At 38.5% G+C, this 15,246-nt stretch overlaps 1 protein-coding gene across 3 annotated transcripts in view; it reads left to right on the forward strand.

The window, feature by feature from the left end:
* The window catches only part of iars1 (isoleucyl-tRNA synthetase 1), a 61,138-nt gene that overhangs the window by 7,721 nt on the left and 38,171 nt on the right, over window positions 1-15,246 (forward strand). For all 3 annotated transcript variants that reach the window (XM_088636807.1, XM_088636808.1, XM_088636806.1), the window contains 9 exons: window positions 612-731; window positions 1,221-1,303; window positions 2,901-3,018; window positions 4,097-4,244; window positions 7,514-7,601; window positions 9,331-9,391; window positions 10,084-10,179; window positions 11,694-11,816; window positions 13,755-13,846. In XM_088636807.1, coding sequence (XP_088492933.1) covers window positions 612-731; window positions 1,221-1,303; window positions 2,901-3,018; window positions 4,097-4,244; window positions 7,514-7,601; window positions 9,331-9,391; window positions 10,084-10,179; window positions 11,694-11,816; window positions 13,755-13,846 — 929 coding nt within the window. The remainder of the gene's footprint in view (window positions 1-611; window positions 732-1,220; window positions 1,304-2,900; window positions 3,019-4,096; window positions 4,245-7,513; window positions 7,602-9,330; window positions 9,392-10,083; window positions 10,180-11,693; window positions 11,817-13,754; window positions 13,847-15,246) is intronic.

Here is a 15,246-nt window from a genome sequence, read left to right on the forward strand (position 1 = left end):
ATACAGTATTTTATTTAATGTGACAGTGAAATGATAAAAATCTATTATTTTTTAATAATATTTAATCATGTGGTATTGTAATGGTCTCAAACCACTGTGATGTTGCGTGAGCAAGACACGAAAGTCAGTTTGTGCTATAAAATTGTGATTTTATTATAGAACAATAGCAAACACAATAAGGTGTAGTTTAAACATAAAATACTAAATTTTTCCAAGGAGCAGGATTGGACGTTTCTGGTCTAACAGGAAAGTTTGATTTCCGTGATTTTCTGGTCCACTGTGCTATGAATATAGTGGTAGTGAAATTCTTTGAACTCGTTTTGTCTGCAACCTAACTTGGGCCATTAAATGATGCTAACCACAGCTCTAATAGACTCTGGGTGTAATAGAATTCAATTTTCATGGAGCAGAAATGAAGATGCCTGTTTTCTCTTTGGTCTTTCCACAGACATTATTTTTCATCCTGTGTGACTTTTGCTTTGCTGTTAGTTTTTCTCTGTGTTGTCCCAAAACATCAGCTTTTAGCCGTTAAAGTTGTGTGGGTAAGATGTTTTTAATTCTTCCATGATTTTGGATCTTGCTGAACTCAGTCCATGCGTGTTGTCTTTTAGGAATATGAGATAGATAAAACTTTGGGAATCAAGGGACCAGAAGATGTTGCCAAGATGGGGATTGCAGAGTACAATAAACAGTGTCGAGGCATTGTGATGAGATATGCAAATGAATGGGAAGTAAGTATGTTTTTATTCTTTGCTTACTTAATAATTGCCTTTTTTGCTTATGTAGAGGGTGTATTAGAATTTATATAGTTTTGGCAAATTCACTGGAGGTTTTGCATGCTTTTATTTTTATTTTATATATACTTTTTGTGTGATTGAACCACTCAGCTGGCAATGATATGCTTACATAACTGCATACATTGTGTTTTGTGGTGAAGTTGAAGGCAGGCCTTTTCTACACATTCCAAGTAAGAAGTTGTTTCAAATGTAAAGTTTACGTTTTCATGTACACTTGACATGCGTTATTTTATGTTAGGTAGTGTCCTGTTATGTGGCTTTTTAAGACACAAATTTGAGCACCATGTGCCCAGAGTGATAGATATGAATGTAGTTTTGCGCAGAAATGAGGAGTATTTTAAAATAGTTTTCATTGTATATAAACGTATAATGCTGATACTCACTAAAACTGTTCCTTTGCTCCTGTACATCATTGTACATCAGGTGTCTGTAAGAAGAATGGGACGCTGGATTGATTTTAAGAATGATTACAAGACTCTGTATCCCTGGTTCATGGAAACTGTTTGGTAAGTGAACCATCTCCTTGAATTATGGGTGCCCATTGTCATTTGAATTAATTTTGTTATTGGCTCAGTTCTGACAGGTTTCGTAGTTTTTTTTTAGATAGGCCCAGAATTTACTGTAATATTGATTATCAATTAAGAAAGCTCACAGTGTGTCCTGGGGTGTATTTGAGGCGTTATGGAAAAACAAAGCAATTGTTTAGCATGTCTTAGTTATGTGCAAGTGAATAATGTAAAACCAGATCTTACCAGATTCGAACATACCACAATTTTCAGTTCAGGTGTTGCTGTGCCTTTAAATGATTTTTTTTAACTTGTCTGATTGTGTAAGAATAGTGTGTTGGTAACTGCTTTCTTAGTTTATAACCTAATGACATTGACTGATGCCTATATAGTGATGTTATTAACTAATACAGTAATTCTGAAGTTTTAATTTGTTCACTATTAACAATGTTTAATATCTGATATCTAGTTTCTACAGTTTGGGGAAAAATGTAAAATTAGTCCTATAAAAGAAACCTACATATATTTGTTGTTCCATTTTCAGCAAATTCACACACATTTGTGGTGCATTCCATTTAAAATATTAAGAATGGGAGCTAACAAGCTTGAGTTGGTTGTAATCACAGATTTCTGGATTTTGTAAAGAAAATGAGAAGACACTTGTTTGAATTGGAAAAAAAATGCCTTACTTGTATTAATATCCAACTGTGGTGTTGTATTTTGTAATAATAGTGGAAAAAGAGCCAGTGCATTGGGGAAGCTCTTTACTAGATGGGTATATTGTACAATAACCTAACATTCTCATGATTGCATTGAAGGAAAAAGTCTGTTAGTCTGAAGGTAACTATTGATGGGTATTACTCAAATTTAGTGGTTCAGGTGGGGAGCTGCGTCAGCATGTGTAGGCCACAAAGGAACAAGTAATAGGTTTACTCCACGCTGAAAACAGAAGAAAGGAAACACAACGTTGTTTTTGGGATGGAATAAGCCTATTACTTGTTCCATTACTTAAATGTATCTGTCCCTTGTAATGTTCCAAAACCAGAAATGTAAGTGTGATCATTTTGTGATCATACTAGATCCCAGTTTTCAAGTTAATCTTAGAAATTGGCATATTGAAAATAATAAATATTTAGTGAATACCACATGGTTTTTTGATAAGGTGTGTCGTGTGGAATGTATGTCTTTGGTGATCAGCTTAATTTTGGTATTCCAGATATTTTGGAAATCAACTAAATCTATTTTTTTAAGACCATGAAGATGGACCCAATTGATCAATATGTTAGGTATTCTGCCGTGATAGATCTAATTTTTTGTGAGCTTTTAAGTTGTCAGATGGGTGTACTAAGCAAACATAGTGTAGAAATATGGCAGAAACAAATGAGTAGAAATTCCAAACTAATTGAAAAACATTATTTTAATTTACAGTATATTGGAATAACCAAATAATGTTTTGTGCATGTCACTTGAATTTATTGTTGCCCTCTTTACTTGGAAGTACCATATTTCTGTCTGCTGCAGTTAGGTTACCACGGCAAATGTGTAACTCTCCTGTGAAAATCCCACATTTCATATGCGTCATGGGGTTCTATTTCAGGTGGGTCTTCAAGCAATTGTATGACAAAGGACTGGTGTACAGGGGAGTGAAGGTCATGCCCTTTTCAACTGCATGCAACACGCCCCTGTCCAACTTTGAGTCACATCAGAATTACAAGGTACAGCAAACCAATTTTGTGTTTTCCCTTGTTGATCAGAGTGCATGACAACCCACATGGGATGTACTTTTGTAACAGAAACTGTCTACAACTGTCCGTCTCCCTACATATAAAGCTCTATTCACACTGGGCATGATGCAAATACAAGCAGAGAGTTTAGAAGTACAATCCGCACTTTTAAACAATAAATCTCACCTTGCACGACGAGATGTGGCTGCACTGACCCTGAACTGACGCAGGGGTGATGCGAAACAAAATGCAATTCACTTCCACTTTCCCACACTCTTCACATTGGTGTGAGGCAACACCGTTTTGCCACCTACAAGACATTTTTCAGAACTTTGGCAAGATCTGGTTCCATTTAGCTTTCGAAAGTACCATTTCTCCATGTTGTACTACACAACTATAGGTGTAAGTATTTAGCATTGTCATCTCACAACTGTATGCACGAGAAAGCAACAGTGCTTTTTACCCAAGTGCTGCAAAACACTTGGATTTAATAAATTAACAAGTGTTGCTGCTGTATTCAGAACACTTTGAAAACTTAGATCTATACTTATAATCCTCTAGGTTTAATGATCATTTCCATAGTCTTGCTGTGCAAGTAGTTGAAGGTATGACTGAGCGATTAAAAATTAATTTGCTTTAGTGTAATCACCTTTCGTATATATGAGTATTACATCAGCAGCTTTCTAGTCAATGGGTTCTGTGCCAGTGTCGAGTGACTGCTGGTAGAACTTTTGTAACGGCCCATGGGTGATGAGAGCAGCATACTGTAGCATGAGGTGAAACGTTTTTAATTCAGTAGCCCCAGCTGAGAATGATGCCCTAATATGAAAAATATTATTTTCGTAGAGATAGTATTTTCGCTCCTTGTGCACTTCCTTTTCATTGTATCTGTATTGCTTCCAGTAGGAATATTAGATATTACTGCAGATGTATCATTATATTCTGTGAAAACTGTATTGCGCTTGGAGTAAAAAAGCCTTGATAATGATGGTTAGGCTTAGTGCTCTACAGCTACCTGCTTCTCTGTTGAATCCAGTTATTTGCACTGTCGCAATATTTTTCCTTTTAGGATGTCCAAGATCCTTCAGTAACTGTCAACTTCCCGCTGGAAGAAGATGAAAGTGTTTCTCTAATTGCCTGGACAACCACCCCTTGGACACTGCCCAGTAATCTTGCCCTTTGTGTGAACCCAGAGTTAACATATGTCAAAATAAAAGGTAATTTTGCAACACTGCAGCAACAGGTTGAAGGAAACTGAGCTGTTACGTGCTGTATATTTAAAAATGTTTTTTTTGTGTTCTTTTCAGATTCATCTCACAATACAGATGCATTACATGCTCAGTCTGTACATGATTAGTCATGCTTATGTATATTATGATCTGTACATATTCTGCATATTGAGTTGTTGTCACTTCTGGGATCATTGCTATCTTGTACCAATACACTTGACCCATGGATTTACATCAATCGAGGATCTGCCTGGCTCGAATCATAAAACTCCAGCCTTGTAACATACATGAGTTTGGCATGAGACTGAAGCATGTAATGCGTATGGTTACTCATCCCAACATTTTATTAATCACACAACCAGAACAAAAGACTTTTATAGTTTCCTGTTATTGTTGCTACATGCAGTGCAAGATTGTTTATAAATCTGATTGAAGGATCTGTATTGTTGCGTGCACAGGAAATGTGCTCGGTTATACCCATTTCGTGTAAAATGTGAGATCATATAATTGTTGTAATGTAGTCTATTCTGTTTACTCTCATTTTCAGTAGTTACAGCAAACTTGAATCAGTTTTCATAGACGCATATATACAGTAACTGGCATTAGAATATTGTCCAGGATGTGGCTTTAATTCCAGTTTTGAATGTATAGTCTTTAACAGAGTAAACCTAAGATAAAAAGTTAATTTGATTTGTTTGGGCGACTTCTGTGAATTTCATGATTCGAGCCAACCAGATCCTTAATTGGTATAGAGTATATCCATGGGTCAGGTGTGTTGGTACAAAACATCACCGATCCCAGAATGGCAACAGCTCAATATGTAGAAAATGTTCAGATGAACAGGTAAAGGTTTATTCCATGCTGAAAGGAAAAGAACAGTGTTTCGGCTGTGGAGCCTACTACAATACACATAAACACGAGTAATCATTTACTCTGAGCATGTAATACATCTGTATTGTAAGATGAATGTTCTGTGAATATTTTTACAGAGGCGCAGAAAATGATGCTTCACTTTAGGTTATTTTGTTCTGCAGTTTTACTGCAACAAGTCAAGTCAGCAAAAAAATGTCAGTCTAGATCGAGATGATGCAGCATCAGTCAGAAGTCTACTTTGAATGAGTCATTTTTTAATTATCATGTGTTTGAAAGGCAGATATACCATAAAATATACATACTGTATATACAAAACTGCACGATTGTTGTTCAGAACAACAACAACAGGTGAGGAATGATGAGATAATTAATATGGAACAATAATGAGAACTGAACTACCAGAAACAAGCAGATTCAGAGGCTTTATGTACACTATTTTTGGGTTTAGTTGGCCGGGCACTGTCTCCCCCACCTACGTGGTTATGTGACATTGGGTGGCTTGTTTTTCAAATGTAAAAGCAATTCAAGCAGTCTGACTCCAACCTGGCTAGCCTCGGGCGGCTTGGGCCTTTCACTGAGAAAGGAGGCATTTGAGTAGTCTAACAGGGAGTTATGAAACAGTCTTAAATTGTAAAGGTGCTCAAGTGGAAGTTGAGTCCTGTCTTACAGACATGATTGATTTAATTAACTGGGTGGCGCGTGAGTAGCCTAAGGTGTCCTAGGCTGGCTGCTCCACAGTGATCCACCTCCTCGCTGGCACATACTGTGCGCCTGTGACCTTCAGGGACGGATGCTCTGCTCCTGTTAAGAGCTGTATTTCCTGTAATGCACCATGGAGCTCACAGCTTGTTAATGGGTGGGGGGGGCTGACAGCAGGTGGCAGTAGAGAGCAATTTCAGCCTTTTTCTTTTATTCCCTTGTGCTCGTACAGTGGGCATAGTGGCATGCTACGATATTCCACCATAGGTGACTTGGAATTATGGATACAAAGGAAATACTTGCAGATCCCTAACAGTCAGGAAACACGTGAGAAGCATAAGGTTTTAAGTATATTGGAATTGCAGTAATTATTGTAGAAATTATTTTAGGGATGTTGTTGCATGTGTTACTTTGAGATAATTAAGAGTCATTAATTTTTGCAGAAACATGGCAGAATAAAACTATTTAAAGCCCTGCAAGTGAAGTGCACTCTCAGTAGCCTGTATGTATGCATCTATGAATGAATCTTTAAATAATTTTCGGTACTTAATTTTATCCTTTCAGTTGTGTGTTTACTTGTACAATCTGGGGAGACAGGTGACACGCTAGATCCATTTTGACAGTGGGCAAACCAGCTTTATTCTACAGAGTAAATTGGCTAAGAAACACCGTTTTTATTTATAGAATACAATGAAAGCATAAAATAATGCATCTGTACCTGTCTTGTGAACGATTGAATGGCAACCATTTTAAATATCCAATCTAATATGTACAGCATTTGCCACACTTGTACAATAATTAACCACAAGTAAGGCAGTAGTTTTAGGAGAGAAAAGGAGATTGTTCAAAACAGTCACTACAAAAGGCCAGTATAACATGACACCCAAGTCAAGGTGGTATTGTGAGTATCTTTCTCCCTGAGGCTCCGTTGTTGACCTGGTTTTATTAGTGACATGATCTGTATTTACCAGTAGGTGGGGCTGTTAAGCTGTACAGTCTCTGTCCCCGGACTGGCATACTGCAGGGAGAGAGAACCAGAATACAAATGCAGATTGTGCTAGTGTTGTGCATTGCTCCTATCAGTGCACATCACTTGGCAGTCAAAGCATTAAAGTAATGTATCTGCAGAATGCGAGGAAGTCAAAATATATATTTACACTACCTTACTGTTAAAGAAATATTATTGGAATTATGATTCACATGTGGGCTTATTTTTATCCCCTGCTCCTTAATTTAGTTCTGTTGAATATGCCCCCTCATGTTTTAAGTGGCACAAGCAATGCTTCTAGCTATTTTTGTATATTAGTCAATTGTAAAGAAAAAGTTCCCCTTTTCTGTGATGCTGCATATAAACATCGTGCCCAGATAAATGTCATCTTCCTTCTGTTGTTGGGCATTAAGTTTTACTTTTGTTTAGGAAGAAAAAAAATGCTTTATGATCGGATATAGGAGGTTAGCCAAATAAAAGATTGAACTGCCTGGGATAACTAATGGGCTCATTATAAAGAAACAATTGGCAAACTGCCTGCTGTCTAAATGCAAGATTGTCCTGAATGTCCAAGGTTTTGAACAGATGGCGTTCTTTGGGTTGTATAATTCTTACCTTATCTTCCTCTGGCAATTGCACTGTTTTGTAATGATTTCAATTGGCCTAATCTTTTAATTTTTTTTTTTTTTAATTTCAGATCACGCTACAGAAAAGGCTTACATCATGATGGAAGCCAGGCTAGGAGCGCATTACAAGTCTGAGAGTGAATACACCGTTCTCGAGAAGTGAGTGCGTGTAGTCTTCTTAAAAACCCTCGAGGTCTTGTACTTGGGGAGAAATATTTTTTTTTCTGTGGATTGTGAACTAGGCCAGCTGTTTAAAGGAGGATAAACAGAAAATTGACTAGTTATTGTGTTACTGTGGAGTTCAGCATCACCATATTAAAAGTCCTGTCTTTGTCCTGGCAGTGTGGTGGCTGGCACTGGGGTAATGGCTCCCATTCTGGGTGGAGGTACATGTTCTCCCCATTTTCTTGAGTTGCCTCTCAGTGCTTGGCTTTGCTTCACCCTTCCAAAAACGTGACCGGGACTGATGTGCTGTCTGGGGGTGTGGTGCTCTGTGTCTGCTGGGTGAGACTTTGGCAGGTTCCAAGCCTTTATTACAGGGATTTAAATTCATGCGTTATACGGACTGGGTTCGACCTGCTCAGTGCAGGTCAAAGCCAGCTGCAGTCGGAGCCTCTGCCGAGATGTAAGTCATGCCTTATCTGTGGTGCCTAGCCCACATACCAGGCAGCACCTTAATGGACTCATATACACAATGCACTTCCTGTGGTTCTCTCCCCATGTCCTCTTGCTGGGTATCTTGTTCCATAGCCCCCAAAACCTTGTTTTAAATATATTTCCACATAGTCGCACTTGTGTCCTTAGGTTTCTGCATTTCGCTGGTTGGCCTTATAGCCTTCTCTGTTCAAGACTGAAAGGGTTCAGTTCTTTCAGCCTGTCAATCGAGGACATTCCCTTAACCCCATGAATATGCACCTAGACAGGTTCCCCAGCAGCAGTATCTTTTCAGTAGTGTACTGGCCAAACCTGCACACAGTCTGTATGGGAGTGAAGAAGGTGACATTGCTTTGGAAGAAGGATGGATATAATTACTTTGACAATTAGAAATGTTTATACCATACTTGCTTCTGACGTCCATTTAAAAAAAATGGAAATAAGTTGTTTGACCCTGGGTAAACTAATGGATGGATTACATTTCAGCTTGGTAATTAACCAATTTGTAGCTTTGCCTTAGCGCTAATGTACATTTGTGACAGACATAAGCGCTGCTGTTTATTGGAGTGATGTTATTATTTTGCATCACTTTAATTCCTCTTGTTTGCTTTAAAAATACCCCGTTGCAATATTCAGTATTTTGCGAGGTGCTTAGCATTGTCACCTTATTCTTTATTATGGCATGAAAGTAAAACTTAAAGAAAATGTTGTGTTATATAGATGTTTTTAATTTATAACCAAATCTCATAAATTCAACCGGTTTTTAGTTTTTGTTTATTTCAGCTGTAATTTCAGCTGTTTATTTCAGCTGTAATAGTTGGAAATTCAAACCAATTTGTTTTGCATATTCAGAACTTTTGTAATAAACAACCATCATTTTCCTTCCGTCATGCTGAAATATGTGTCTTTAGGAGTGAAAATGGTTCGTATCGGTGAATAAACAGAGCATGAGCAGCAAAGTAACCAAGTTATCAAATCTGCATTATAAGAGAATGACGTGAGACAGAACGCATTACACAGCCCAGTGACTTGGCTGTAGCTCTGGAGAGATGTGTGGGCAACATGTTAATGTCCCATTGCAATGAATGTTCACCAGGCACAGTGCTGGAATGAGGTAGATTTCTGGATACCTTATCCAGAATGGGGGGCACATTTTTCAGTTCATATTTTCTAATGCAGTACAGTAAAACTCAAGGCTGTGACCTTGTTAAAATGTGTGTGTATGTTGTTACAGGTTCCCTGGCAAAGCCTTGAAAGGCAAAAAGTACAAACCACTCTTTGACTATTTTATAAAGGTGCGTATACCCATGGCAGGTGTCTTTCTGTGTGTTTCATAGTGATCTGATATACAGAAAATACAGAAATGATTAAGACTCGGTCAATCGGTAAAGGAAGATCAGAAAGTTTCCTCCAGAAAAAGGTTTTGCATCAGTCTCGCTTGGCAGTCACCTGTGAAAGTCATCAGGTCTGATAAGTGTGAAACTAAGAATTTGCCTCATTTGGCCCGTAAACAAGGTCGAGGCTAACTATTATTTTTAGTCACTTTTCGATAATAATGGCATGTTCTTGGTTAGCAAGTTATTGATTTCAGATATTTCAGAACATAAACCCCCACAGCACCAAAGAGAACCATTTCCCTCACCACACACGATCTCCAAGGTTCACACCATAGTATCCCAGTAATCGGTAGTCTTAAACCCATAACCGTGAATTTTGAAAAGTCCCATAAAAATAATGCTGAAAGGATCCAGTGATGTCAGTGAAGAGAATTTAGTGTTTCCTAACAGAGTGCCAGTATAGTTTTAACTTTGGTGTGACCTGATCACAACAAGATCTGTTTCTGCTGCTCTGAAAGACCAAGGCTGGAGTTATTTAACAAGAGTACTAGGTGTGAGCAAGGAGAAGCCTTGTCCAAAATGGTAAACAGAGACTGCAACTCATATTTATAGAATTTATTCATGTTTAATCGATCATTTTCTCTTCTTAGTGCAGAGACAATGGTGCCTTCAGTGTGGTGTTGGATAACTATGTCAAAGAAGAAGAAGGTACAGGTGTTGTTCATCAGGCTCCTTATTTTGGGGCTGTAAGTAAAAGTCTTCTACTCTTTCTGCCTAAGCGTGTATGTTTCTTCAGTTCCAGGTTTAAATAAAGTATGCCCTGTATGGGTTACTTATTGTCAGTTACAGAATTCTTATAGCAAAATCCATGTTAGCTGAATTTCTGAAGTCAGATTTGTAAACGTTGTACTGCTCCATATGGTACAAAGTATGTGAAAATAATAGTTTTTAGGTCTGTGCCTTAACAGAGGGCAATTGAGGTTGATTTTATAGTTCCAAAGATACACAACCACAAAACCACTGACAAGGGGGAGGGGTGTAGTTTAATGCCCTGATTTTCTCAGGCTTTTACCTCTTTTCCTCTTGCGCACCAAGTGCCAGTGCCAAACCACTCAGTGAGCCTGTCTGGTGTCTGGTGTCTCTCTTCAGTGCTGCTACCCCAACTGTGGCACATGGCATCATACGGGGCATATGACAGAAGCAACAGCACAAGTCATTAACCCCAGTATTACAGGGCAGTGGTACTGCTGGATGTCCTATCATTTTTGTACAAAGGTACAGAGCCATGGAGAGGAATATGCTCACAAGAGCAGCTATAATTTTGTTGTGTGGGCGACCACACTTACCCAAGAGAGGCTTTGATTGCATTATAGATTTTTGTGTCTCTTGATGGATCCTATTAAAATCCTGTCCTACATTTCTGAAGGAGAAATGTGTCCTCCTACACAGCTGAATTATCTTCACCTATGTGCCTAGAAGCTGTGATATTTTGATGTGTCTGCCAAAGAAGAGAGAGAACCCATAGTGCTGTATTTCTTTTCAGTTACAAAAGACTTGAGGGAGTCAGTAGAAAGGATGTCAACAAGGCTTGAGTTTGATAGAAGTCTGAGTATTGCAGTATATGGTCAGGTACCTTTTTTATAGACCATACAGGTTACAAACTGTTGTCCTTGTTGTCCATTTATTAAATCTTGTTAGATCTTGTACTGATAAAACATGAGCTGTATATAGGTTTTGCTATTTTTCATATACAATTGAAAAGATTTATAAGAGGTGCCTTTTTTATGGTTGCCACAAGGATATAATCTATAAAAAGTAGACATTTCATTTCCTTGAGAAGGTGAAGTTTTCTAAGATCTATATACTAACGTTGGCACACTGGAGCTTTTTTCTATTTTCCTACAGGTAAGGTAGAGAAACCATTAAGTTAGGCCAAAAAAAATGGAAAAGACTTCAATAGAGAAAATAATAATAGCCCTTTTTTACGAGACAAATGAGAAAGGCAACTGTAATTTATGGGCAAGGGTAAAACTTAAATAAACCACATCCTTTAAATTTAACTCAGAAGTGATTGCTCAAAGAACTCTAACCAACTAACATAAATTAGTTTCTTTGATCAAGATTTAAAAAGGAGGAGAAGCCTGAAATCAAAGGAAATGGAGTTTGATTTTTAGATAACTGTTGCATTTGCATTTCTTGTTTGGAATTACTGACTGAATGGCTTGAGCAGGGTTTTGTGACTGCTACTTTGTCACCACAGGATGACTACAGAGTTTGCATGGATTACAAAATAATCCAAAAAGATTCTACCCCAGTCTGTCCGGTTGATGCATCAGGCTGTTTTACTGCCGAAGTGAAAGAGTTTGCTGGACAGTATGTGAAGGTAGGTTTATGACATGATTTTAAACTTGCACATCCATCACAAAACTGTCTTACAGAACTGTAAAGTGTAATGTTTTTACCCTGATTTTTTCCACTAAAATCTGCCACAAACTAAGCTGTTCAATATGCTGAGTATAAATGAAAAGAAAAAGCATTGTTGCTGTTTGAAGTTCTTCAATGTTTATGCTATTGCACAGACATTGTTACCTCACAGCATGTAGCCATGCATTTTTGCTGAAACATAACACTCTGCTGCAGTCCCATGTGAGCATCTTCGAGGAAAAGCTGCTGTTTTAATGGGAAGCTGAGCCAGGGGCTCTCATCACAGCAGTAGGGTGAATTTGGTAGTGTTCCTGTTGCTGTCAGCCTGAGGCAGCATGGAGCTCCCAGGATGCAGAAAACACATTAAACAGCTTCCAGTGGGACACTCTATATGCTATCAGTCCATAACAGGAAGTGACAAGTGTGGTACCGACTTCGGTACATTGAGCATATTTGTATTATGTAACATTTTCTATTGCTAGGCGCAGTTGGAAACTTTGTTCAAAACCATCTTATACATCCTGACAATAGAAATATAAAATAAGTCCAGGTGCATGCACTTTATGATTGCTTTGTTAATCTTTACCCGGTTATAATATTTTAATTTATTCTGAGGTTGCTCCAGTTTTAACGTTCACTCTGTGTATCTTAAGATGCTGGGATAATTAGGTTTTTGCAGAATTGTTCTGTATTGAAATAATTGCAGTTATTTCTTGATGTTTTTTTTCTTTGAGAGTCTTAATTGCCAACATTTTGTGAAAGCTTCGTTTATAAGGTATCTCAAACGGTGGGTGTTTCTTTTTCACTAATGGAACTCTGCAGCAATCGTACAAGGCATGCTTCACACTGTGAAAACAGCGGTAAAACACTTACATCATTTGCCCTTAGAGACTACATGTTCAGTGCTTTAAGCGTAAGTTATTTGTTGCCTTGGCACCACCTTCAAGTCAAAGGTAACCTGACTTTTTCAGGCCTGTTCATTAAAAGGAATAATAGAAATCATGTATGCAGAAGACAAATTAGAGCAGACCTTGTCTGCTGCTCATTCAGATTTGCTTTGAAAGACAGCAGAATCATAGTACAGAGTAACTAAAGCAACCTGTTAATTCTTTTCTAGGTTACCATTAACAAGCATAGTTCTTTCACTGTTTCAACAAAAGACCAGATCTTATGCTATTTTGTGCCATGTGTCCTGTGTGCCCATGTGCAAAGAATCAGCTCAAACAGGTAATATGGTCCAGCTAGCAGACTCGGCAGCCTACAGTAGCCTACAGTTGCAATAAGAATGGCACAATTTCATGTTTTTCTGCGCAGGATATATCAAAAGACATAGAGAACAGAATGGATGGAAGCTGGCTGGCAGGGTCTCAGGATATAATATCACTTGTCATATTTCTGGTGTTTTTATTTTGTCAAATACATCCAAGTGTTTGAGATAATACATATTTATTATTGTCCCACCGTAAGATCTACACAAAGACACGAAAAATTTCATCAAAACATGGGAGCTGCCTCATTTCAGCTCTTCCTCGTGCTCCAGCCCTTTTAGAACAGCCTCTCTCTGTGCTCTTCTTCAAACGTGTGTCCTTCCAGGTCACCCACGCTCCACACTCTTCCTCTCACTCTTGTCCTTCCAGGTCACCCACGCTCCACACTCTTCCTCATGCTCCAGTGACACATTTTGCCATTGTACTGCATCAGTGATCCCTTTCCCCCTCTGCTTTATATCTGAATGGAAATGATTTCTCAAAACATCCAGCTGAGGCAACTGTTTTTCATGTAATTCTCTGTCACTTCGATGACACGGACGTCACATCAAACATAGCAAAATTAGGTAAAATTTCCGATTGTGCCTGTTCATAACTTTAAAAAAAAGCTTTTCTTTTGTTCTCTGTAGGATGCAGACAAACACATTATCAAATTGTTGAAAGAAAAGGGCCGTTTGGTGAATGCCAGCACGTTCAAGCATAACTATCCATTCTGCTGGAGGTAAGTGTTAAGCAAACTACTGTACTTGACCTCCCTATTAGGATTATAATGTCTACATCAATAGTGAAAATATGCATGCTTGATGTTATTTATTCTTAACTGGTTTTAGTCATGTTTGGGTTCACTGCATTGACAGGAATAAACATTCTGATTCAAGGTCTTTTGTGGTTTATTGATGTGAAATCAAAGCTGGGAGAGCAGTATCCTATGAACCAGGGCTTGGTTGTATTTATGAATCTGAATTGGGGGAAAAAAAATCAAATTAAAGACTGTGCCGTTCAGTAAAATCTGCCTCTTTGAAATGTGTTCATAGCTTGTCGTTCTGGTCTTTCCAGTTTAAATGAGGCACTTCGTCTGCTGTAAGCATCTCCGGTCATTTTAAAAAAATGACCCCTTTGTCTTGTTGGCCTTGTACCTGCACCCCTGACTTAAACCTGCTTTACAGTCTTAGGTCTTCATGTTCTGATTTTTTTTCAAATGTTCTTTAAAGTGCACAGGATAAATGGTGTTTAGTCACAGAAATATGATTAGAACTGGGTCTTTATGTGGGTATAGTGTGGGAATGACAAGTTGCTGATGTTGAAAAGGGAGTCTCTAAAGGCATTTGCTCAAAAGCCCCTCAAGACATGGTTCAATTGAGCGTCGGTAGGTGATTGTGACCGAGATTCCCCAAATAGGGGGCCATCACGTCTCCTCAGCTCCTGGTGAAACAGCGACTCTTGTGACCATCTGGGCTCTCACAAGAGAGACACGGCACACTTTCCACCTGGTTCTACCTCTCCTATAAGGCTCGGTGGAGCCTGCATCACCTTTGCAGTGTTGAGTGTGTATAAAAAAAAGTAATTGGCAATCCGTAATTAAAAAAAAAGTTAGAGTAAAATTGAGTTCCCCTTTTTGCCTGATTGTGCCGTACATTAGGAACGTTCTGAACATAATCCCTGTGTGTGATGGTGAGTGGGAAATCAATGGAATGACAGAAGTTGGGGAAGGTGAGGTAACCTTTCTGTTACTGCCGTGATTTAAATGTTTCGCCGGATCTCAGGAGAGCACTCTTTATTTACTTCATGTGAATAGAGGATATTGCTTCCTCCAGTAGACACCGAATGTCCCTGGGGTCCCATTACTTTCTGACCTCGAAAATTCAATGCAGTATTGGCAGTGTAAAGTCGGGGGGGGGAAACACGAGCTGACACAAGACTGCTTTTCATCCCTGTCACTTGTTTGCATATCATGTCAATATCTTTTTTTCTGCTCCCTCAGCACTCGCCTGGGTCAAAAGACTAAATCTGAAAGGTTGTGGCGTCTTGCTCGTCCAGCACAAACTGCTGATGAGAAGGTTTAAGAAATGATTCAGACTGACTGTTTGGTCAGTTTTGTTGGCAGTTTTTTCCATCACTTAG

This window comes from Lepisosteus platostomus, chromosome 6 (genome assembly GCF_059453375.1).
Source record: "Lepisosteus platostomus isolate fLepPlt1 chromosome 6, fLepPlt1.hap1, whole genome shotgun sequence".
Classification (NCBI taxonomy): domain Eukaryota; kingdom Metazoa; phylum Chordata; class Actinopteri; order Semionotiformes; family Lepisosteidae; genus Lepisosteus; species Lepisosteus platostomus.